The sequence below is a fragment of the Nuphar pumila genome, chromosome 10 (genome assembly GCF_984573655.1).
Source record: "Nuphar pumila chromosome 10, dmNupPumi1.hap1.1, whole genome shotgun sequence".
Taxonomy (NCBI): Eukaryota; Viridiplantae; Streptophyta; class Magnoliopsida; order Nymphaeales; family Nymphaeaceae; genus Nuphar; species Nuphar pumila.
This window is the reverse complement of record NC_143258.1, coordinates 29,341,437-29,369,176: the sequence shown is the minus strand read 5'-3', so window position 1 is coordinate 29,369,176 and position 27,740 is coordinate 29,341,437. Positions and strand designations below refer to the sequence as shown.

Sequence of the window (27,740 nt, the reverse complement as noted above, 5' to 3'; positions counted from 1 at the left end):
ATATAGATGATTGTGTATAAATATAGGTTGATAGGCACTCTTGAGTTCGCAGGCAGACCTGGTTGAAAGAGCACCAATGAAGAAGATGGCTGCACAAGTTGGAGCTGTTTTGTTGGTCCTTTCATGTTATGCTTCCATGGTTGGAGCACAATGGTTGATAGCTTATGCAACCTTCTATGGAGGAAGTGATGCCTCTGGAACAATGGGTGAGTTGGTTATCATACTTCCTCATGATGATGCGAATTCTCTGCTTGAACACCAATTATCTGTTGATTATTTGTGTGGCATATCCTTGAGGAAGCATGCATTTGTTTCTAGCATATAGGGTGAATGAGCAGATCGAGCTTTTTGACTTTTTTTTTTAATTAAGCAAAAGGCAGATCAAACGATGAGAAATCGTTTGGTTGACAAAACAGTACAGGAACCAGGAAAAACAGAGAATAAAAAATACAAGGATATAATGAGCAGATCGAGTTATAGGGATGCAAATGGATCGGACTCAGACTGAGAGGTTTTGCAATTTTTAGCTGTTCTGGGTCCAATTCTGATCTGAATCCCCGTGTATTTAGCTGTTGTCGATCCTAACCATTTGCATCCCTAAGATCCAGTACTGGCCAAGTACCTTGCAAAGTTACTCAGTTGGGTGAGTGGACGCCATGAATCTCCTCCCCTTCATCCCAACAGGGTGGATGCATGGTGTCCAGTGATTGATTGGAATACCTCGCCAGATCACTGCATCTCTTCTCGTACTAGGATTGGTCCTAACCTTCTGCTTTTCTGCAAGAAGTGGCTGCCCTTAGGACTTGAGCCGGCATCTCCATGCTGACAGCCTCGCAATTACCATTGCACCAAGCAATGGCCCTCTAGTGCATTCTAGCATCCTTTTTTTTTAAAGAGGAAACCTGGTCACCTAAATGGGCCAGCCCCCGTGTGTTTAAACCCCGGAAGAGGATGAGGACGAACACGGATTACATCATTTGAAATATGATGGGTTCCATCATACATTCAATCCTAGCCATCCAGCAGATCTAGTCATTGATTGGATGGCTAGGATTGAATGTATGATGGAACCCATCCTATTTCAAAATGATGATGAGGACACGACCACCCTGCCTTACATTAAGCTGTGGACACACCCGCATGCCAGCAAGGTTCGATCCGGTGTATGTCTTCAGCTTAACGCATTCACACATATCCTGCTGCAAAAACAGGCGGGCCCCGCGGTGGTAGTGCACGTACTCTAGCATCTGAGATTTAATTTATCTTTTACCCAGAAACCAAGGGATCTATTAATTGATCACAACCTTGTTTGGTTAAATGCAACATGAATGAGGGACGTGATGAGTTAATATACTTACAAAATGATGAATGAATGGGTACAGGGGGTGCATGTGGTTATGGTAACTTGTACAGCACTGGCTACGGCACAAACACAGCAGCCTTGAGCACGGCTCTCTTCAACGATGGGAAGATATGTGGGGCATGTTTCCAAATAGTTTGTGATGCGACCAAGGTGCCACAATGGTGTCTGAGGGGCAAGTACATCACCATTACTGCCACCAACTTTTGCCCACCAAATTATGCATTGCCCAATGATAATGGGGGATGGTGCAACCCTCCACGCCAACATTTTGATATGGCTCAGCCTGCCTTTGAGAGCATTGCCATCTACAGAGCAGGGATCGTCCCTGTTTTTTACAGAAGGTATGCGTATTGACGTCCTTCTTCCGTTCTGTTTAGCTCCATCAGTTATGTATTTGGTGTCTCACATCCTGGATCTCTTTCTTTTTCACAATAACATTTGCCAACCAACCAAGTTTTTATTTAACAAGGACCACAGTAAAAATATGCTGAACATAAATATCATGAGGATAATAAGCCCATTGATATGTTTAACATGGTGTAGAACTTAACCCCTTTCCTTTAATGTAATGTCCATTGGTGTTCCAAAAGTCCATATCTTCAGTACATTGGTTAATTTTTGCCATAGTTACCAGTGTAGCTGATATTTGCGAAAACATTGTGAATTTATCATGATATTTTTGTCAAAACCCGGCGTTATTATATAAAAAAAGATAATTTCAAATTATAATCTATTTTGAAATTATCACATTTTTAACCTGGTACTGACACTACAAAAACACTTTTACAAAGTGCTCATATTATTGTTGTTTTATTTATATTATATAATTATATATTTTAAATATACTATATATTTTTGTATACCAATATTTAAAAAAAAAACTTAATTTTTCAAAAATATCCCAAGAATTTTCCTTCTAGACATTTTTTCAAAAACGAGGTTTGTGACAAAGTTTGTCATCGGAGAGACACAATAACTTTTGAAATGTAATTGCCCATTATGCTTTTATTTACCTTTTTTTTTTTATGTGAACAAAAGCATAGGCGGAGCTGGGGAGGGGGGGCGCAGAACTGGGTTGTAGCCCAGTCCTGCCTCCTGGCCCAGTTAATTTTTTTTTTTTTTAAAAGCCCAGTCCTAGCCCAGCCTTGACTGCAGCAAATAGTTTGATTTGTCCATATGAAATAGATTTTTATTAATAATTGTAGCCATTTTTTATTTTATCTCAAAAAAAAATTTGAGGGCACTGCCCCCAACCCCAGACTATCGGAAGCAGATCAGGTCATGCTGAAAATGAGCATTTTCGCTCATGCTGACATCGTGGCCATCCGATTTGCATTTTAAAAAGCTCAAAAGTCAACAAAACCACGTGGCATTCATCCAAAATGCAAACAGACGGCCACGATGTCCGCATGAGCAAAAACGCTCATTTTCAGCATGACCTGATCTGCTTCCCCCCCCCCCCCCCCCCCCCCCCCTTACATGAATCCTAGCTACGGCCCTGGACAAAAGCAAGTAAAACCTAGCTTGAAAAAGGAAACACTCTGCATGAAAATGACTCCATTTTTTCTTTTTTTTCATAACAGAGCTGGGGGGAATTAAGTTTAAGGCCCTCGTTTTTTCACTACAGTTACTCAACAATCTATGTATCAGTGGGGATTCAAACTTGTGACATCCCAACACATGGTGGCGTGCAGTAACTGCTCCTACCAGACGAGTTGGTAGTCTCCCCTTCCCCTTCAATTGTAAAAAAAGAAAAGACCTCATAATCTCACCCCCCAAAACCAAAACGGGTAGGGAGACTTATGCTAGCCTTTTTATGCCTGATCTTAAACCCTGACTCACCTTTTTTTTCTCTTGTCAATAATAGGGTTTCATGCTCGAAGAAGGGAGGAATCAGATTCACCATCAATGGTCATAGTTATTTTGAGTTGGTATTGATCAGCAACGTTGGTGGGAGAGGCGATGTGGTGGCAGCATGGATCAAAGGCTCAAACACAGGGTGGCAACAAATGAGCAGGAACTGGGGTGCAAACTGGCAATCCAATTCTTACCTCAATGGTCAAAGTCTATCCTTCAGGGTCCAGATAAGCGATGGACAGCTCCGTACCGTTAATAATGTGGCATCTAGCAATTGGCAGTTTGGACAGACCTTCTCAAGCTCGGTCCAATTCTGAAGGCAAATAGGTCGTTTGTGAATCGTTCTTTTTCTTTTTCTTTTTCTTCTTCAATTATTGTAATTAAAATCCAACCATGAGAAGGTCATCAGGGGTAGTTTACCAAATCCCCACTATCTAAAAATTCCATGAGTTGATGGAAAATTATTATGCTTTTAATATGATTGGTGTTTTGGGAGGATATGTAACTAAATTAAGATCAGTTTAAAGTTACTAGTGGTTTATTGCTTCCTTAGACAATCAATGCTGAGGCTTTTTTTTTCTGGTTTACCATAGAATTCTATGCACATTTTTAACGCATGAAAAGTCAATTTGGGAGTCCCATTCAGCCTTTACTCCACGGCCACTTTTTCTCCGGTAGGAGAAGAATAACTTGTTTTGCAATAATTATGACCCTTTTCCAGATGTTCCATGTTAGGTACCATTTTCTCTGAAATTCTTGATACCAACCCCTTTTTCCCTACAACAATGGCCAAAGAGAAACCTTTTGTAATTTACTGTTAAACTCGCTCGCTTAACCCGAGTTAATATCTTAAAATGTCAAAAATGTCCCTCAGGGGGTTCTCCTTTTCAACTGTTCATATCATTCCTCTTTTCCTATTGTGCCCCTCAATAGGGGTAGTTATGTTATTTCTATTTGTTTCAATGGGCAATCATATGTTTTTATATTTAAGGGGAAAACTATAATTTTCACACATTTTAAAATGTTGAAAATGGCCTTCATTTTCCCCCTTTTTCCATTGTTCATCATTTTTTTCTCCCTATTGTGCTCATTAGGGGCAGTTACTAGAGATGCACAACGAGCCGAGTAGCTCGGGCTCAACCCATTTAAGCTCGGCTCGAGCTCGTTCAAAAAATAAATGAGCCAAGCTTAAACAAGGGTTTAAGCTTGGTACACGTAAACGAGCTTGAATAGGAAACCCGATTAAGCTTGGTTCACATAGTTATATAAAGAAATTAGATTTTATATATGTATCATATTTTTTTACATGAACACAAAAAGAGGTGTTACCTTAGTGGATAAGTTTTTGGACTCCTTTGAAAGTGGTATGGGTTCAAATCCCACCACTTTCCTTTTTTCTAAAAATTGCTTTTGACACAAATTAAAAAAAAAAACTTGAATTTTTTTTATAAACATGTTCAGCTCGAGCCGAGCTGAGCTTTGCTCGAACTCGACTCGAGCCGATACCGAGCATAAGTTGTTCAAGTTTTACGAATAACTTTTGGCAGATAGACAAGAATAAGAGTCGATGGAATGATGTGTGGAACATTATCCACCGTCGGAAGGAATGAGAAACTATGATATGCATTTCGATACAATTCAACTGTAAAAAATTTGTTGCAGTAATCCTCTAGTTTCTTGCCCTCATACAAAATGCATATGATCTCATGAAATCCTGCTAACCTACCACTCTTCACAAGAGCATTTTTGCTTGTCAAGATCAACACTGTAATTGTGGGATCGATCGACATTGATGACAATGTACTACTTGCACACATACTTATCTTTTCTTTTATATTTGAAACCACAAACCCTATCATTTGCTTCTTGGCTTAATTTCTTTTCTCTAAAGTTTCATCATGAGACAAAGCTTCTCAATAAAGAAAATTAAGTGCTTGTCACGTATGGCGAGAATCTAGGCAATGAAGCTTTCTGCTATATTAGATATTAAGCATTCATATCTTCTTGTTAGAAAGTGATTGTTAGCCCAATGTTTTGGATCTCCATCAGTAGCAATATAATGGTATGCGGCTTCATCTTACTCCTAAACTTTTTAAAGAAGTAATTGCATTGTCGTCTCGGTTGTTTGAGTTGTGCTCTACCAAGTGCACTTAGTGGTGAACCAAATTTTTTAAAAAAGTTTTTCGTCAAGTGCTTCATGCAATATTCAACATGACATATATGAGATAACTGTAAACTATAATATCTCTTTATAATCATTGATAACGAACTCTTTCTTCACTTGCTTCAAAAACCATGCTCATGAATCCTTTGACTCTTTATCCACAACTGCAAATATTACTGAAAATATCAAATCATAAATATCAATATTATGGCCCGACAACAATATACTCATGTATTTTCTTTTTAAAAATGTGCCATCAATCATAAGAACTAGATGACATCTTTTCAAAAACTTATTGATGCATACACGAAAGGATAATAACGATTACTTAAATCGTTTTTTTTTATTAGTCATAATGTACCCTAGTGATCATCGATTAGCCTTCAACAAATTATCCAAATATGTGGGAAGCATCCTGAAGGACTCTTCGAATGAACCATATAACATCTTCCTCGTTTGTTCCTACCCATGACATGCTTGTTTATAAGTAATCTCTACACCTTCCTCGCGTCATCGTGCATATGTTTGTGAATATCACTAGAAATATATTGTTTTCACTATAAGGTTGCCCAATGATTTACCACATATATATTCACTTTCATACTTCTTCACTTGAAAGAACGTTGCTATGAGCACCTTTGTGCAATAAATCTTTTAGAGGCAATCAACCATAGTATGTGAGTTTTTTTTCATGCATACGACAGTGACTCTGTTATTGCAACTCTTCATGAATTTTGCTTTAAAGTTATTCTTGATCACAAGATCCTTCAAAAACTCATGACAGTGCTAAATATCATTAAATCTTTTGCCAGAAGCAATTTCTTGATCGTTTGATCCAATTGTTAGCCACTGAAAATGTTCACAATCATTAAGTTTTTTGTTATGCAACTCGTCATACAGTTGAGATGCCTTTACTTAGATGATTTTCAATTATTTTCATTGTATGAGAAACCATTAAATGAGAATGTGTTCAACCGTGTCTCATTAGTGTAAAAACATAAAATGACGATACTGCCCAACAAATGCTCATATAACTTATACAATCATACCAAGGGTTTGACTTCTTAATTGTCATTCGTACAATATTTTCAACCGCTATTATTTGTCTAATGTCATCAATGTCTTGGTCCTCTCTTATCATATTATCGATATCATCTTATTCTCTATTGTCTGTTTAATCGCTGCTACTACTAATTGATTTTTTTTTTTTGCATAAACTAATTAAAATTCAACATATCTATCACTTTTTTTGCTTTCATGCATGCAACATTTTTACATTTTTAACTTTCAAGATTAACCATAAAAATATAACATTCATCATCACACCTACATCTCAAGCATAAATTACAAAGTCTAACAACTTGTGTCTATCTTTGTCATCTGCCCTAGAAGACTAGACATCATACACATTACTCCAAACAATACCACTGACATTGATTTTTTTATGTGGTTCTACATCAATTGTTTATGAAAATTCTTTATCGCTCGCATGTCAAAAATCTAAATCCCTAATCAATTCAGCCAACTACATGCCCCCCGTGTGCCTGAGCTCAATGTCTGGGACATTGATATCGTTCACTGTTTGAGATAGTTGGATGTTTTCCAAAGGGCTGAGCTCGATCAATGGTGCCTAAGATAGATGGACATTCTTCGCATGATTCTCATCATTTCATTCATTAACTACTTCTTATACATTACTTTCAACTGCTTGTTTAACTTAGCAAGCAACAACTTCTTATTTAGTCTTGCGAGCAATTAAGTAAACATCACTACTACATAGTATCGAGTCTACATCATCATCGTACAAAACATCTATCCATAAATCTTAGATACCTACTTTAGAAGAATAACCATACTAGAGGCTTAATAACTTTTTCCTATAACTGGTTTTATGAGACATCAAAGCTATGAACTCTTTAAAGCTATTTGATGCAGAGTATTTGATGTAGAGTATCTGGATCATCTTCACAGTGAAAAGGAGTTGGATACGAATTCAACTTTGCATACTAGATCTGGAAAGAGATACCCAAGAAGATCCAATCCAAATCTGGATCATTCAGGTCCAAATGGATCTTAAGGGTAAAATCATTATTACACATATTTTATTTTTTGAGAATTTTGGTTTTTATCATCTCAGAAAATATATTTTGCTTTGCGATTCCATTTTCATTAATTTTGGAATCACCCTTGTATTTTTCTATTTTTTTTTAAGTGCTGAATTCTATGAATCTAGATAGTTCCGTTGCGATTTATTTTTGGCACTAGACGGTGTATGGGGTATTTGGATAGTTTTTATATTTTCTTCAGCTTTGTATTTAGATTTTGACCCATTCGTTTCATGTGGTCCAACCTGTAAATATTGGATCCTGCAAGAGATTCAATATTTCAAGTATTGGATCAACATTGGCTTTATAGTGGGTTGAACTAATGTGGACCCAATTTCTAGCCTTTAAACCCTTTACAAAAAACGTGAAAGGGGATGTTATGAGGCCTTCTTAAAAGTTGTGGAAGCCTCTTTATTCCTTTGATTGTTTGAGAGAGAGAGAGAGAGAGAGTTAAGGCTAAGATTAAAAAAAAATCAAATGAAGTGCTTCCATTGGCCACATTGGGAGGTGGCATTGAAACCTACCTCATTATTAAGTCTACCTTTGTTGAGTTCTATAAGCTCCTTGAGAAAGTTGTGCAGTGGGTGATTTTCATTTTCTTGAAGAAAAATATGAAGTGAAAAAAAATGGTGAGAACTACGTAGTTGTCCCCTACCTCTAGACTCAACTCCTTGTGGTGGAAGGTCAGCTGGTTCTGAATATTTATTGTTGCTACCTTTGTTGGTGAGATTTTTACAACTGTGTAGCTGCTAGAACTAGACACATGAACAACCTGTTGCTGTTGAGAAGTCGTTGAATCCTGGTCGTGTGAATCATTTGCTATTGTCAAAGCTTGTTGTTGTTATTTCTGGTGTACCGTGAACATCCTATTGTTGCCATTGGACTGAGACTCAAGGTTGGTGCTAGTTGAGTGCTGGTCGTCATTGCTGATTGAAATGTTACTTGGTGATCCTATAAGTCGTGAGTTGCTATTGTTGCGAACTACTATTGCTCCCAGTCACCCTGACAGTTCATTGTTGCTGATGTCCATTTCCTTCCGTTGATCTGAGCCAAAATCGTGTAACTGCTGGATACAATTTTTTTGTGTCATCGTGTGTAAGACCTGCAAAATTTTGGTAATTATCGATATAAAATTCTTTAAAATAAATATGATAATATGATAGGGACTTGATCCAAATATATCTTGAACCCGAACAGGATCAAATGGATCCACTATTTGGATTTAGATATGGCAAGTGGATTCGAATCCTAGATGGATCCAAAACCCAATTAAAATTTAATTGGATCTTAATGGATCCAAATATGATAGAATCTCAATCAAGATCCAAAAAAACTAGTTAGAGAGTTCAGAAGATCCAAAGTATATTGAAGATCCAACTTGGATGTCAGATCCATTAGAAAACCCATTCATACATAAAAAGTGGTATTGTGGTGAGGTATATTGCTTAGTAGAGAGGCAACCTGAGTTCAAATCCCATTAACTACACTCACATAGTTTTAATAAAGAAGACATTATTTTTCCTTTTGACAAAAATACATAACGTCTATACGTATGTAAGTAAATTAAATATAATGGAAATTGCAACGAGTTAGAGTGTGGCATAGTAAAGAGGCTCGTTACCAGTGTTTTCTTTTTTGACAAAAATACATAGAAGCTTAGATGCGTATAAATGAATTAAAAGATACACTATTTGCAATGAAAAAGAACATAATGTAGTGGAGAGGTTTGTTGCCTCTTTGAGGACAGACCCTGGTTCAAAACCCCTCCTATTGCACACAAATTTTTATATTTTGTGTCGTGATACCTTTTTACAAAAAAAAATGTTAAAACCAAACCCATACGTTTATCTACTCCAGAAACAAGTGGTAACATGAGAAGTTACCACATGTTTTTTTAAGAAATTTAAAAGGCTGATTTCTCTCCCATCCTCCATGATTTGTGGGAAGACCACCTACATAGCTGGAGAGAATCAAAAGGAAAGTGAGAGTAGCAAGAATTTCTCCCACGATTTTTCTTTTTGAAGGGCTTGCACTACAAATATAGGAAGGGCAATAACAAAAATAAAAAATAAGAGAAGAAAAGTTCATGGAAAAAAAGATCAAATGTCATGAAGGAGGAAGGGCAGCATAGTATTTTTTTGATGGAGCCTATTAAAAAGAAGAAAACGTAAATTGATGGGAGGCGATTTCTTGATTTCAAATTCTTTTGAAACCCTAACAAAAAAGTGATAAAAGAGCTCTCTCATTAGCAAAAATCGTGGTACACAATTTTGCTATCTCTCTCTCTCTCTCTCTCTCTCTCTCTCTCTCTCTCTCTCTCAAGAACCACCATTAGTCTCTCTCATGTTAGAAGAAGCTCTAGCCGAAAGTGAAGGGAGCACCGAGACGAACAACGCCAGTTCTGGTTAGGGCAAGGTTCGTTAAATCGAGGTAAGGGCATAATTGATCTATGTGTGTACATGGTGTTGTGGAGTACATGTATGCTGCAAATATATATGAGGCTACAACCATGGGTCTTAGCCATGGCTGGTGAAGAATTTAAATGGATCTTGGTATGCGAAAATGGTTGGCACATACGACTATGTTGGAACATATACCATTATGTGTATTGATCCACCTTAAATGGCGAGATTGACCACATAATACATGTAACTAATTCACGCAAAGTATGCAGGTAATGCTAAATGTATAGTTGAAGGAAACATATGCATATAGACATTAGGGTATAATCTATACATGGATGCATACAATGATGTCCCTGCATGAATCGTGCATGTTTGTTTTAATAGATTTGTGAAAGAAATATAATGTGTACCATGTCATGAAAATCCATGTCATACAGTGGTGGGTTATATATATATATATATATACATTTGACTACTTATTTCTGGTTTAAATTTTAGTATAAAATATAACATGATGTTAGATGCATTGTGTGCTGTGAGTAAAAATTCTATTCCAAAATATCATGTTCATTCACTAAAATTGTATATATAAAGTCTGTTACATGAAGTGGTTTCTTTGGTTGGATGTTAAAAAAAATGTGTATGAATATAACATGATGCTAGATGCATTGTTTGTTATGAAAAAAAAAACTATTCAAAGATATCATCTTCATTCATTAAATTCATAGGTATTCAGCCCGTTACGTGAAGCACATTTCTTTGGTTTTCTGTTATGAAAGGAAGACGATCTTATCTTGCTACTTAATTTAATAGTACATTTTAGAAATAAAAAAAAAGATGGCTATTTGGTTTGTCCTCAAAGGTAGCTCTAAAGGAGACGTATAACACGAATTGTCCCAACAGACACCTATTGGTGCTCGGTTAATGATGAGTACTACTCCTTAGTACCTTCTAGATCGTGCCTTGGTTCCAAGCCACGTTATATCATGTTAATTTATAGCCAGTAACATTGCTCTATTCAAAAATCTTGAATTATGTTACCTATGGTCGAATGTGCTTAGAGTATAAAATATGGTCTCAGATATCCATAAACTACATTAATTACCATCATACATTCCTTGTAGTTGGAACTTTACCATGTCAACTTGATGCCATTCACAGAGAGTGTAGAGGGGATCGTGCTCCTAGTCAGACAGGGATCAAGACCAGTTGGTTGGCTTGCACTTATCACATCTATTAGGCTTATCAAACCTGATGCATAGCTAGTGCACATCGCACTGGCTGGGCATTGCAAGTAGCCAACGCACTGTCAATGCATGTCACACTAGCTGGGCATTGCTGGCAAAGGTCTTTCCTACCCTAGCCTGCTTGTGCATCTTAAATAGGTTGTGCATAGCCATATGTTGGAACCTTGCAAGTTTAAATTTCAATGATGTCGCGGTATGATGGTCAATGATCTGTTGTAGCTTGGTCGACCCATATATATATATATATATATATATCAGGTATACTGCAGCAAGGTTCCGTTAAAATGATTAAGGTTCATCACTTAGCATTGGGTGTTGCATGTCCTGATTCTCAAAGGGTGTCACTATATAGTCATTCGTGACTATTGTCCCATTTGGAAAACCGGTAAAATGATGTAGGTTTGAATTGTTTTATGGTCTGCCCATCATATCTTTAGAATGAGCGCACAGGATAATGGTTTCGTAAAATGCAAAAAAAATTATTACATGCATATGGGAAGGATATTTTGTTGTGGTCATTACATTTGAAAACCCAATAAAATGATGAAGGTTATTTTATTAATTTGGTCCTTAGGTTATTGGAATGAGTATGAATGTGCAAGTTCTCTCAAAAATGTAATTTTTATCGCATGCACATGAAATTAAGGTTATGCTTTGACAAAGAAAGTGATATACATGATTCTAATTGTTTCTCATGTAAATTAAATATGTGATTTGCATATGAATGCCATGACCATGTTTAGTATGTGGATTGCATGTGGTTAAATGCATGATATTGATAAATTGCATAATTATGAAAATTTCAGGGTCATGAATTATGTGAAAGCTTAAAACTGAGCTTGCAATTCTGCAGAGCTCTAATAGTGTCATACGAGCACTTATGAAATGTTGAACTGGTGATATGCCATATGGTGGCATAATCGGTGGGGTACAATACGTACACCCTAGCTCAAAAATAAAAAGTTGAGATAATGCATAAACATGTACTCGGCTCGAGTTCGAGCCGTAATACTGAAAAATTGTGTTGGTGCTTATTGTGCACTAAGTTGAGAAATGTGCATATACTTTATCAACCCGAGTGCGGGTTTGGGATTTTGGAAATCCCTTGGGATGCAAGGGTTTGCACGAAGGAACAAACAAAAATTTACTATATGCACATATAACCTAACAACGGGATTTTGGGTATATCTGAAAGACGATATATGTTACCGATTTCTCAGGATTCTGGGTATACCTAAAAATGGTATATGTGTGGCGCCCCAAACCCCGACTTTGGAAAAACTAGGAAATCTCTGTGAATTTTTTTTTGAAAGGTTTAAGTAGAAAACCAGCGGAAAGCAGGTGCGAGAAAAACAACAAAGCCACAAGTCTAAGCGGCCACCACAGGTGAGTGCAACAAGTAACCAACAATGTAACAAAAGTGTAGCTAAGAAGTAAAAAGGGTAAACACCCCAACAATATAAAGAGTTTACAAAATATAAGTACAAGTCTCAAAATAGGGATTACATCCCGAACAAAATCCCAAAACCCAAAACCACCAGGTACAGGAACTGCAGGTCAAGTGTGGGTCCTCCGAGCCTCCACCATGTATCATCACATCTGCACTATACTTGTTTGTCGCCTACATTCTCATAAAACGGGGTCAGTCCTCTTGCGAGGTGGTGAAGAAACAACCACAAGCAGTTATATATCATATAAAAAGGAAAGCAGTAACAGAACTGACAAGTGTAAGTGTCGTGTCAGGAAGGTGCGAACGTGACAAGTACTAGTCAACTAGAAAGTAACAAGCTGAAGTAGCAGTAGAGTAAGTACTCAAAGCAGTAACAATTGTAACAAGTGTTGAACGACAAAGTAACCAAATAACCACTGAAGTAAGTAAGGTAACTGAAGTAAAGTCTACAAAACAAGTAAAGTAACAACTACTGTAAGTTAGCTGATTGGTTAGTCGTTAAGTTCCTTTGATTACTCCTTCAGGTACGCGAAGGAAACCTTACGTTCTGTGAGACATGCACCCAGCGTCTGTTATTCAATTATAGTGTGGTAACCGGGGAATCTACAGACCGAGTCAACCTCATGCGAGCAGCACACGGCTATGAGAAAATACTCGCATAGGCAAGGATTGCAATCCATACTACTACAGTAGTGAGGTCCTAGAAAGGCAACCTCGACCTCCCTGACTCTGAGTGACTGGAGGCCAAAGGATGTTACAGCTCCTGTTAAAACACGTGTCGTAGTAACGACAAGTCACTCAGGGTTGTACCATCCACCCTCTCCCAAGGTGATCCATTTTGTGAATGGGGCGAAGCAGGTTTATCTTTCTTAGGCTCATGTTCATTCATACCTCACAACGAGGAATTCGACTCGTTGTTCCCGCGGGGTACGCAAAACGAGGACTTGGTCTGCCCATTCACGTGCTCAGCCTCACGCGGCCAACGGAGCACACTACTCGTGAAAGCAGTCAAAACACCATATTATTTATTTCTGTTTAGGGTATATCACACAAGAGTCCTTACACAACACAAGGGTCACTGCCCGAGGACTCCAACTGAGCCCACAACAAGTCATTTCATTATTCATACCCTTTGGTGTTCAATTTTCTATCCTTTCATTTTATTGAAGTAAGTGCACATGGTGCACTTACCAATGCCTCAAGCAATGTACCTCCTCAGAGTACGCACTACCCAGTAACAGTGTCAGGATGTGCCAAGTGCAAAGTGTAAAGGTAACATGATCTTTCTATCATTTGCACAATAAAGTTATCAGAGGCATTGCATGGTATTAAAATGCACTATATTGCATACTTTAGTGTTAAGATTGCATTTATCAATATTCCATACTTATGGGAATTACATTCGCATTCTCAAGGGTTTGAAATTGAATTTATCTATATTTTCATCTTATGAGAATAACATTTGCATTCTCGAGGGTTTGAAATCGAACTTAACCAATCCTCCCATCTAATGGGAATAACATTAGCTATTTTCACGGTATGGGTGCCGCGCCTGCGGACCCGAAACAAAGATATTTAAACAACACTTGTAGTTTTAAATAACGAAGTCTCTAAGCTTGTGAATTTACAATAACGACCAAAGCATATCGTTCTGGTCTGTCGAATGTAAACCAAAGCATAAGGGTTTTCCTTACGCAACACGACACACACGTGTGTCAAACATGATTTTGAAGTAACCCATCTGATGGGGATTACATTAGCATTCCCACGGTTTGGGGTGCTGCGCCCGCGGACCCGAAACAAACCGTTTGCCAAACCGAAAGTGGAACAACTCTATGGAGTTCTATATTTAACTCGGAGCGTAACATCATCTAGAGAATAATACTTGGACGGGACACCCGAGTGTCGCATGTCCATTCCGCTATGCAGAATCAATCATTATGTGTTTTAATATACATGTGTACATAAATATATATATGCAACCAAGGCATGCACTCATGCCAGAACCTAACTGACTAATAGAAGGTGCAAGCAAAGACCAAAAATCTAGTTTGAACCTAATTGGGTTTGATTTGAAGTAGGTTTGGGCAGGGTTAAAAGCAACTATTTTGGCGGCCATACTAGTGGCATTATGAGGCTGTGAGTGTACCAAAGCAAGGGTCAACACTCTTGCCGCCAATGAGGTTGTAACTTAAATAATGGTCTGGCCCTTCGGACCCGACTGTCATGCACACTAAAGGGGTTCTGGTCCTTCGGTCCAACGACTACTAAGCAGGGTAGAGTCTGAACTTTTCAGTTCAGACCTGAGCCCGAAGTGGCTCAGCCGAAAGGAAAAGAGCCCGAAACATTCATCACAAGTTGGCCGGCACCCGGCTCCAAATAGGTGGAGTCGTGACTAGCACTAGGTGCTAGCTGGGCTGCCAATGGGTTCAGGTCTGAACCACGGTTCAGACCTGCACCCACTGGATGCTAACTGGGTGTTAAGGGGTGCACAACACCCATGTGGTGCGCGCCCAACTCCAGCCAAGTGAAAATAGTCTGAGCTAGGTTTACGCCCAACGCTAGTCAACCGGCTATAGAGCAGGTCTGAACCCTCGGTTCAGACCAGCACCCTAACCCATGCTGACAAACAACAATACGTGTAGCATTAATATGTATATATATAATAAAGAAATACGTTTTTATATGTATAATATATTTTTTTTAAAGTTGTTGTTGGGCGCGCGGGCCACCCGCGCAGCGCCCAGCTCCACTCTGGAGAATGGACAAGGGGTCTGGTCCACTGGACCAGACCAAGCCACCCTTGCCAACATGAACCAGAGCCCAAGGGATCGGTTCACAGCTGCTAAAAGGGTGTGCTAAGCACGCCTACAGTCGGCCCAACCTGCTCCAGTCCTTGGTTCCAAAGGGAAAACCGAAAAAAAAAAATACTAGAGGTTGACACACATCAACTACCAGCGGCCTGGCCTTCGCACATCCTAAAGGGAGTGGTCACGTCATGACCCCCGACCAAGAGCTTGGCTACAACATCAGTCCCAATGTGCTGGGACTGGGTTGAGCCAAAAACCCAAGAAGAAAGAGCTAACAGCTGGAGCACACCAACCGGTGCTCCAGCACTCAAAGAGAGAGGACCTAGCGGATTGGGCGTAAGCTGGATGAGCCCAACTCGGTCCAATACACCCTTAAGATGAAAATGCCATGACACAACCAGAAAGAAAAGAACAAAACATAAAACCAGACAACATTATCAAGATGGAGTGAACAGCTAACATGTATATAAGAAAATGAAACAAAACAGAAATAACAATGTGGAAGTTGAAAGAAAACAGATTGCAAATGTATGCAATGCAAAGCTCATGTAAAACTATGAAGATTCGAGATTTAAAACTACATTTCTAACTAATCCGCCATTTGGGCTTGCATGCATTGATGCAAAGCACCATTGGCTTCATGCCAATCCGGAATCATAACGAATAAGGTGAGTCTTCACCTTAGCTTGTATTGAAGAAGGAGATGGTGATGTGTTGCAGCTTCTCCACGTCAAGGAGACTCCCACGGTTTGGAGGGAGGAAGCTAGAGAGAAGAGAGGAGGTTTGGAGACAGAAGAGAGAGAGAAGTGAAGGAGTTTTTGCAAAAGTTGTCCAACACGAGAGCCCATTTTTTTTTCTAAGGTTTTTATAGAGGTTTGCTTAGGGTTGGATGACTGAGATTTAATCCCTCCAAGATGGAGGGCTGGGGAGCTCCACGCCTCCAACCACCAATGCATGTTGTTCTTTCAAAAAGTTTTATAGAACTTTCAAAAATGCCATTTAGAAAAGCCTTTAAAACTTTGAAATTTTACAAGGGGCGCCCTTGGCTTCCACCCAACGTGTCCAATAGGTTTAGAGAGTTTGAAACTTTTTAAAAACCTTTCAAATTTGCCATGGGGCGCCAGCCCCATGGCTCCTTTTTTGAATTGACGCCCCTCATGATGGAGCCTAGGCTTCATCATGAGGGTGTTGGAAAAGATACATGGCCAATGAAGGCCTTCTTTAAAACCCATGCAAAATTTATTTCAAAGACGCCATCCATCTGATCAGCCCTTGACCAGCTGGTCAAGCATGGCCATGGACGTCCACTATGCAGGTCGTCCATGGGTTTGGGTCCACTAGATGTTCCGGATCCAAATCCAAAATCGCATATTGTATATATCTCAAAATAATGCTTATTTAATATATTAAAATAATAATTTAATTCCAACAAGTTAATTAGTTCTCTTTATAACCCTAATTAACATAAAATGGATGTTGCCTCTTGAAGAAATCACCTTTCGTTTGCTAGAATTAAGCGTTCTAAGATTCGGGTCCAATATTAAATCAAGACTCGTAATTCACATGCACTGACAAGGTTTTTTCGTCGTTCGGATCTCAAATTCGGGGTGAAACATCACAACCCTATTCCAAACTTATCCTAAAAGTTTTGGAAGTTAATTCGCTCTAGATTTCTCGAAATCGCTCTTTTTACGTAAAATTATGCGATTTTACTCGATTCTCAAAATAAGCAAATCTTTAGAAATTACCAAAACATAAAAATTCATCGATTTTCACATAATTATGCAATATACATCAAAATTAAAAGCATGGATCTTACAACATGTTACCAGTTTCTCAGGGTTCTGGGTACACCTGAAAGATGGTGTATGTTACCAAACCCATGTTCTACCTTAGAGAGGGTAGATGGTATAAGCTCCGTGGGACAAATGTATTTTTGTGAGAGCTAAGTGTGTCACTCGGTCCCCATTCCTCGGAGTTAGGGAGCCAGGACTACCAACACTACAAGAAACCTGTGGATTAGCGACGACCTAAATTTGATGTTAATCCGTCGCTAAACAGCTTAGCAACGGATTAGCGACAGATAGCTTCCATCATAAATTTTTTGACGCTAATTATTGACATAATATTTCTGTCGTAAGTAGCGATGGAATGTATCTGTTGCCAGTTTTGTCGCTAAGTTGCGATGGAATAACGAATGCCAACATCTGTCGCAAGGTCGTCGTTACCATACGGTGATTTTGGTGTTGCGATGGATTTATAGTTGTCGCTAATCCGTCACTACATTCAATGCTAATAGTAATTAGTGACGGATATATTCATCGCTAATCTGTCGCAAACAATGAAAAAAATTAAAAAAAATGAAAATTAAATATCGAGAAAAAATTTCTCCTGATACAATTTATATTTCTTGTGAATAACAAACAAAGTATACATCAAAATACATATAAAAGAAAACTAAAATAATTAATCGATCCACTGTAAAATTTGCAAGTTCTAATTATTTACAATTCAACATTTACATTTTTGAAACAAAAAGAAGGTAGAACAAATTCAACACATGAATCTAATCATCACCAAGATTTTGTGCGTCCTCTTATTCATTGTCTTGCTCTGTCTCTTCAACTCCACTACGTTGATTATCGCCAGCAACCTACACGAGAAAAGAAAGGTCAGTATTGATAAACAAAATATACTAAAATAAATTATACTCTATATGTAATTCTATCATGCTCATATGTGTTCTAAGGCAGTAAAAAAACTGTATATGTGATTCTATCATACTCATATGTGTTCTAAGGCAGTAAAAAAACTGTATATGTGATTCTATCACGCTCATATGTGTTCTTAAGGCAGTAAAAAAAACTTATATATGATTCAATTATGCTCATATGTGCTCTAAGGCAGTCAAAAAAATGTATATGTGATTCTACCATTCTCCTATGTGTTCTAAGGCAGTAAAAAAACTTTATATGTGATTCAATCATGCTCATATGTGTTCTAAAGACAGTAAAAAATTTGTTTTTGTGATACTACCATACTCATATATATGTGCTCTAAGGCAGTAAAAAAACTATATATGTGATTCTATCATGCTCATATGTGTTCAAAGGCAAGCAAAAAACTGTATATGTGATTATATCATGCTCATATGTGTTCTAAGGCAGTTAAAAAACTTTATATGTGATTCAACCATGCTCATATGTGTTCTAAAGGCAGTAAAAAAAACTTTATATGTGTTTCTACCATGCTTATATGTGCTCTAAGGCAATAAAAAACTGTATATGTGATTCTACCATGCTCATATGTGTTCTAAGGTAGTAAAAAAACTTTATATGTGATTCTATCATGCTCATATGTGTTCTAAGGCAGGCAAAAAACTGTATATGTGATTATATCATGCTCATATGTGTTTTAAGGCAGTCAAAAAAATTGTATATGTGATTCTACCATGCTCATATGTGTTCTAACGCAATAAAAAAACTGTATATGTGATTCTATCATGCTTATATGTGTTCTAAGGCAGGCAAAAAACAGTATATGTGATTATATCATGCTCATATGGGTTCTACGACAGTCAAATTTTTTTTATATGTGATTCTATCATGCTCATATGTGCTCTAAGGCAATAAAAAATTTGTATATATGATTCTATCATGCTCATATGTGTTCTAAGGCAGTCAAAAAAACTTTATATGTGATTCTATCATGATCATATGTGCTCTAAGGCAGTCAAAAAACTATATATGTGATTTTATCATGCTCATATGTGTTCTAAAGCAAATCAAAAACTGTATTTGTGATTATATCATGCTCATATGTGTTCTAAGGCAGTCAAAAAAAGTGTATATGTGATTCTGTCATGCTCATATGTACTCTAAGGTAGGCAAAAAACTGTATATATGATTATATCATGCTCATATGTGTTCTAAGGCAGTCAAAAAAACTGTATATGTGATTCTATCATGCTCATATGTGCTCTAAGGTAGTCAAAAAATTGTATATGTGATTCTATCATGCTCATATGTGTTCTAAGGCAGGCAAAAAACTGTATATGTGATTATATCATGCTCATATGTGCTCTAAGGTAGTAAAAAAATTTGTATATGTGATTCTACCATGCTTATATGTCCTCTAAGGCAGTCAAAAAACTGTATATGTGATTCTACCATGTTCATATGTGTTCTAAGGCAGTAAAAAAATTATATATGTGATTCTATCGTGCTCATATGTGTTCAAAGGCAGTAAAAAAACTGTATATGTGATTCTATCATGCTCATATGTGTTCTAAGGCAGTAAAAATATTATACTGAAATAATATATAAAAGGTCACTATTGATAAACTAAATATACTTAAATAAATTATATGCAATACACCTAAGTTAAGGCAATCAAAGTTATATGAAATCTAACGAGATGCAATACATCACATGAAACTTTCATACCTCAAAGGCACCTGCAAACGAAGCTCCTCTGTTCTGCAAAAAACTGTTGAACTCATTCCAGAGAACGTCGGCAATTGTTTCATGGAAGTAGTCACGCAATGTGTCCTTAACGATCTGGCGTACATCATCCCAAGAATCAGTCGGATGCTTTGAGTTGATGTTGACGGGAGAAGTCTCTAAGTCGTGACTGGAGGAAGCAACGACTGGTGAGGTGTTCATATTACTCTCAAACCCGAACACACGACCCTTTTTGGGTTTACTTGTTACAATCACCCATGCTGCAGGATCAAATGATGGATGCTGAGTAGAGTCATCGTCATATTGCGCTACCATCTGTTGCTCATATGACTCCTACAAAATAATGTTTACAGTATGAATTAATAATTAAGAATTAAGAATTAAGAATTACAATGTTTATGATAACTTGTATATTGCAATGATTATTAATACAATAAATACAAACCATTGTCGTTCTCGCCTTCTTCGATATAAACTCTCTCGTGGTCTTATATTTATGTGTTTGAACAAACACATCCTTGTATGGCATAATGCCTTCTTTTTCTGCTTCCTGCGAAGTGAAATGATAAAAGATTTAGTTAACAGGTTTGCAACAATACTTATAAAATTGATTTGTTTATATATTGATGAGTTACCATTTTCTTTAGATGGTTCCCAAAAGTCCTAGATCCACCTGTGTGTAGATGGGCATCGGGCATTTTCGCTTGATTTTGTGCAGCCTTCGCTGGGCGGTTTCGAAATACATCCCCAGCTCACTTGTCACACATTGCATCCTAAATATCTGACTTGATAGTTGGAGTTCCATGGCCCTTCCATTGCAGTGGATCATCTATCCCGCCAGATGCTTTTCTTGTTGCAGTCTTCATATTGTGCAGCATGTCTGCAAATCGATTAGCATTCACCTTTTGCCACACCTTCATTGCATCATATGTCTCCATCGTAGTCGCGAAGCGATTCGAAGCCTACAAATATTTTTAGAAAGTTAGTAGATATGACTATAACAAATAATTAAATATGAAACACATTAACTATGACAAACAACTGTATACCGTTAATGAGGACCACAATCTGTCTATCACCTCTTTTGGATACTCTTTCCATTAAGCGATCGGTCCTGGTAGATGTTGAAGTAGTGAATTCCTAATATCGCGTACTACTTGTGGCTCGAACATCGTGCTGCACATGAATTGGTACACAGTAAACATCAATATACAATATTTATAAGATATGCAATAAGTGAAAACGAAATACTTACGGTCGATTATCGATATACACTATTTGAATGAGTTTTCTTGTGCTAGACTGAGAAGGCCCTGCATCCTGCGTTGGCTCCTGACTTGTATGATCAACTGGTATAGGTGGGTCATGTACAGGCGAAGCATCATCTATAAAAAATACGTTAGAAACTCTAAGAATGAGCATTTCAACTAATCAAGCATCTAATTAGTTAAATGATATACCTATCAAAGGAGCCCGTGAAGATGAAGGTTGAGATTGGCTACTACTGGATGAACGACCACTGTAAGCTCCACGAACCATATTCTAACAAATAAAAAATGTCATGCAATATATTCAAATTGTTTCAAATCATTCACATCAAATATTTCAATACATTCAAATAATTCAAATCAAGTATTGCAATACATTCAAATCATTCAAAACATTTGAATACCTTCAAATTATTCAAATCATTGCAAGATATTTCAATACATTCAAATAATTCAAATCAAGTATTGCAATATATTCAAATCATTGGAATACCTACAAATCATTCAAATCATTGCAATACATTTCAATACATTCAAATAATTCAAATCAAGTATTGCAATACATTCAAATCATTGGAATATCTGCAAATTATTCAAATCATTGTAATACATTCAAATTATTCACATCATTCACATCAAGTATTGCAATACATTCAAATCATTCACATCAAGTATTGCAATACATTCAAATAATTCAAATCATTCATATCAAGTATTGCAATATATTCAAATCATTTAAATCTTTGTCACACATTTTTATACATTCAAATAATTCAAATCACTCACATCAAGTATTGCAATACATTCAAGACATTGAAATACATTCAAATAAAGGTTCGTATTACAAGATTTTGCTCACTAGCTCGAGACTTCTTCCTCATCACCTGTTTGACTTTCATATTCTTTTTTTTCTTCGTCATCATCTTCTTCTTCTTCATCTTCTTCTTTATTGTTTGCCCATCCACTTGGTATATCATTTGGATCACATTCTTCTATAAATGTTTCATCGACCAATGGAGATATGACATACATATCATGCGCAACATCGTGACCATAAGAGAAGTTATAGATATCCTCTGATTGATAGTAATCACTCTCTTCAGTTAACTTGTCTTCTTGTAACTGATCATACTCAGGGTATAGTTTGCACTTCACCTTGCAAACTGCCCACCATTCATTTCTATCTGACTTTTTTGTACTCGGGTATGAAGTATAATAAACTTGTTAAACTTGCGAGGCTAATATGAATGGTTCATATGTTCCAAACCTTGATTTATGATTCACCTCCACAATACCTGAGGCTTTGTCGAATCTTGTTGCAGTTGGATCAAACCAATGACACTTGAATAAAGTTACCCTATTATTTCTGCCTAAGTAAGTCAACTCCATTATTTCCTCATTTTTACCGTAGCTGCTACCCTTGACACACATGCCACTATTTATTGTTGATTTATTTATACCGTAGTCTTTTGTATGGAATCGATAATCATTTATGATGTACCCGTTATAACATTGCATAACTTTGGTCGGACCATTTTGTAAATCACATATTCCTTGATCTTTAACATCACCATGGCGGACCTATAAACATAAACAATGATTGTGATCACGACCAATTAAGTAACTTAGTGTTGTTTACAAGTACACAATTTATGTGAGCGTTCTTACCAACTCTTTCAACCACTCCACAAACTTAGTTTCACGTTCTTTTTGTACTTCTGCATCAGTGAGATGTGAAACTTCTCTTCGTAACCCCAGATCAAATCATCTACAAACCACAAATACTTATATTATCGAACCATGTATGCACGTATAAAACATAAAAGGATTTAGAATTGTGTTGCGTCTACATATACTTACTCGATGTATGGGTCAATCGCTGAGCAATTAAAAAGAATATAAATGTGTGTTGCATCTTGCTCTTGATATGCCAAGAGTCTTGATCGGCAACTACCAAATGCATACCCAAGTGGTTGAAATATTGACAGTTTGCCAGCTACAGTTACTTGTTCTCCATCATTGTTACGAGGCAGGCATGTGTAACGTGTTGGAATGTGAGGTTCAAAGTACATAGATGAGAAATTTGAAATCTCTTCTAAAGTGTACGCCTCACAATTAGAACATTCTACTCTTGCTTTATTACGAACCTTTTTTTTGAGGTCAAACATGCATCTATAAAAAATATACATTTCAAATTTGAAATATCTTTCATTGAAGAGACAAATATAAGAAAACATATACCTTTCAAATGGGTACATCCATCGATATTGCACAGGACCACCAACCCTTAGTTCATATGGCAAATGTATGATCAAATGTTCCATAACATCGAAAAATGCTGGCGAAAAAATCTTTTCTAGCAGACAAACAGTAGTGATGACAGAGTCCTCAAGATTCTTTACATCAGATACTACGACTTCTGATGCACACAGTGTTCTAAAAAATCCACTCAACTCAGACAATACCCCCTATATAGGTTTGTCTAACATATCATGGAATGCTAAGGGTATCAATCGTTGCATAAAGATATGACAATCATGGCTCTTCAACCCATATAATTATTCATCGTCAATCTTCACAGCTCGAGCAATGTTAGAGACATATCCATCTGGAAATCTCAACTGTCTCAACCATTAACATACCTGCTTTATTTGATCAGGTTCAAGCACGTACCTTGCCTTTGGTTTCAGTACTTTGCCATTATATTGTTTGAGTTCCAATTCTGTTCTTTTACATATTACTTTTAAATCCATGCGGGCCTTCAGATTATCCTTCTTTTTCCCTTTAACATTCATTATTGTATTGAACACATTATCAAATACATTTTTCTCTATATGCATCACATCAAAATTATGTCGTATCAATAGGGTCGGCCAATATGGTAGTTCCCAAAAAATAGATTTCTTTGTCCAATTGTGATCCTTCCCAAATCCAAGGAAGGGTGTCAGACTACGGGCATCTGTTAATACATCTGAAAAGTATCGCAATCTTCTTAAAATCTCTATGTCATACAATCTTGTGGGTGGACTTTCCATTTCAGTTGTGTCTGCTCGAAACGCATTCCTTTGTTTTCGGAACAGATGATCGCTGGGTAGAAATCGATGATGACACTCAAACCAGCAAGGCTTCCTTTTATGCGTCAATCTAAAAGTTTTTGTATCCTCCATGCAGTACGAACATGCCAACCTCTCATGTGTGCTCCAACCAGATAACATACTATATGCAGGGAAGTCACTGATTGTTCATAGAACAACAACTTTCATATAGAAATTTTGTTTTTGTGAGCATCATATGTGGTAACACCGTCATCCCATAGTACTTTTAGTTCATCAATCAATGGCCTTAAATATACATCAAGATTTTGGTCAGGTGAGGTCGGACCAAGGATCAATAGAGACAAGAAAAGATTTGGACGCTTCATACACAAGCTTGGTAGAAGGTTGTATGGAGTTACAAATATTAGCCAGCATGAGTATGGAGTTGATCTACCCCCAAATGGATTAAATTCATTTATACATAGACCGAGTCTAACATTTCTCACTTCAATTACGAAGTTCTGATGACTATGATCAAAGTGCTTCTAAGCTTTCGCGTCAACAAGATGCGTGATCTTGTCTTCATCATGTCAAACTTTATTTACATGTCATCTCATGTGTTTACTGTCCTTGAAGACATATGCAATCGTTCCAATCTAGGAGTGATAGGAAAGTAGCGGAGCGACTTGTATGAAACTTCTTTTGATCTCATGCTACCATTGCCTCTTGTCTTTGGCTTGAACCGAGGATGCCCACATGACGGACATGATATGTTGTTTTTCTGATCCTTGAAATACAACATGCTGTGATTTGCACAAGCATCTATCTTTTTATACCCCATACCTAGAGCATTGAGTATAACCTTTGCACGAATGATTTTTATGGCAATTTATCATCTTTGGGCAACATACTCTTCACAATCATGCACAAACGGTCAAAACATGATTGACTCAAATTATACTCAGACTTCAAATTCATTAGTTGAAGAACTGCAGACAAGATAGTGTGACTCTCACAACCGTTCCAAAGTGGCTCATCAGCATCTCTAAGTGAATCATAAAATTTACTAGTTGCATCATTTGGTGATTCATTATCCACTGCAGTTGTTACATCACTAGGACCCATAGCAGAACCTAGTTTTTTTCCTGCGGCATCAAATATCAAATTCATATATGGATTATCATGCACCACATTCACCCATGCATCAAAATTGTTTCTAAATTCTTCACCATAAAACGTCCAATTCTGATAATCACTCACAAAACCCTTCATGTATAGGTGATGTCTAACGCCATGAGGTTTTACAAATCAATTGTTCTTACAAATTTTGCAGAGACACCTAATCCGACCTATGGGATCCACTGTACTGACACTTGCAGTTGCAAATTCAATAAAACTTTCAACACCATCTATATATTCATGCGATAACTCATTGTCAACTATCCTACGGTACATCCATTCACGGTTTGTAGTCATTTTGTCGTATGATGTTACGAATAGTATCCTAACCAGTTAAAAAGAATCATTAAAATGTTATGATGAAAAAAATATCAAATTTATCATGCAATATATGATGTCATACAATCATAAGAATTATGGTGCATGCATTGATAACTTAATATTTTCATGTGCAAACTATTCATAACACGATGCATTCATTTGAATCATGCTTTCATTATACAATTTCACATCTAAGTCATAATCAAATTGAAAGTAACTACATGCAAGCATGGATACAATCACATCAACCATTGCAATACATCAAAAACATTCATATAAAAAAAATATCAAACATTTACTTGCATCAAACACACTCCAATATCCCGCTAACTACTACCATGCTTAGCATGAAATCCGTACTCCAAAAATAAGAACACTTATATTCTCATACATTAAAATCATGCTCAGCATGATCTACAAATTCCAACAAAGCAGTCCTAGATATCAACAACTAAGTGAGTGTGTGAACAGTAAAGTGTTGCATCCAATAAATTAAATAACATGTGATGCGCGTGCATCACTTACTCACCACGAGTATTTACCCGATTTATATTATTTTTGTCACTTACTTACCACGAGTGGTGGGGCACAAGCGGGATCTGTTGAGAAATTTGCAAGAGACACGGTGCTAAAATGAAGTCACCCTCTGTCGAAAGGAAAAAATTTAGAATAAATATCGAAGTCAGACGGGATTCCGGTGAGGCGGAACGCCTCCCAAACGTCGACCACCTCTCCGTTCGGCCCAACAGGTTTTCGAGTTTGGTCGGCCAGTCAATAGGCCAGCGATGTACGACAGCGGCATGAGGTCTCCGAAGGCAGTGATCATCCCCTGGAGTGGCAAACATGGAGTGATGTCATGGTTCAGGAACCCGGCGATCACCGAGCGCCCGTCGCCCTCCCTGCCGAAAAAAAATGAGGCAGGAGGGGAGACCCCCTGCCAAAAAAAATGAGGCAGAAGGTCGCCCCCCTGCCCGAAAAAAAAAGAGGCAGAGGGGCGACCCCCTACCCGAATAAAAAAATGAGGCAAGGGGGACGACCCCCTGCCAGAAGAAAAAAAGAGGCAGGGGGTCGCCCCCCTCTGCCGAAAAAAAAAAGAGGCAGGGGTAGGCAACCCCCCCTCCTGCCGAAAATTAAAAACGAGGTAGGGAGGCGACCCCCTACCGAAAAAAAAAACGAGGCACGCGCCCCGCCCTCCCCCCCCCCTTGTCGGAAAAAAAGAACGAGGCAGGGGGGCGACCCCCTGCCGAAAAAAAAATGACCCGCTTACCTGGGAGACGTCGGGCGGCGGCAAGGGGCGATGGGCGGCGGAACGGGAGGCGATGGGCCGAAGGAGGGATGGGCGGACGATAGGCGGCGGAACGGGAGGCGATGGGCCGGGGGAGGGACGGGCGGCGAGCTGGGGAGTGCGTCGAGCGGGAGAGGGCGGCGGCTGGGGAAGTGCGTTAGGCGGGAGAGACGAAACATGAAAGAGAAAAAAGGGTTCTGATTAGGGATTTACGGGAAACTTAGCGACGGATTTGGCGACAACCTACTTTCATCGCAACTCTGTCGCAAATTTACATGACCAGTTAGCGACAAAATATTTCTATCGCTAACGTCGTCGCTACGTAGCGACAGAAAAACTTCTGTCACCAAATCCATCGCTAAATATCGTGGGTATTGCGACAAAAACCTGACATCGCTAAGTCATCGTAATTTAGCGACGAAAGTTTTTCTGTCGCGATTTTCGTAAATATTATGAATTTTAGCAACGGATTTGTTTATCTCATTAATCCACCGCAAAGTTACGACAAAAAAACCTGTCGCAAACTTCCGTCGCTAATGACCATTTTTCTTGTAGTGCAATGCGTCCTAGGTGGTAGATCCAAGTCTTCTGCAGAAGTTTCTAGGGTGCATCCTATATTTAGTTATAGCCATTGGGGAGTACTCTCTTGATCGTGAATCGTCCCCTTTGGACCTTCGTACGGCTAGTCACACAGGGTATTAATTGGAAAAGCATAATAGACCCCCGTGTAGTCTCGGTTCAATATGATGTTGAATGCCTATGTGCACCTACAGGATAATTAATAAGAG

General features: G+C 37.9%; 1 protein-coding gene across 1 annotated transcript; it reads left to right on the top strand.

Moving 5' to 3' along the window:
* The first annotated feature begins 85 nt into the window (after window positions 1–85).
* On the top strand, window positions 86–3,537 carry LOC149826593 (putative expansin-A17). The gene is made up of 3 exons (XM_090020070.1): window positions 86–206; window positions 1,383–1,704; window positions 3,231–3,537. The coding sequence occupies exons 1-3, from the start codon at window positions 86–88 to the stop codon at window positions 3,535–3,537; spliced, it is 750 nt and encodes a 249-aa protein (XP_089876196.1).
* Window positions 3,538–27,740: the final 24,203 nt, after the last annotated feature.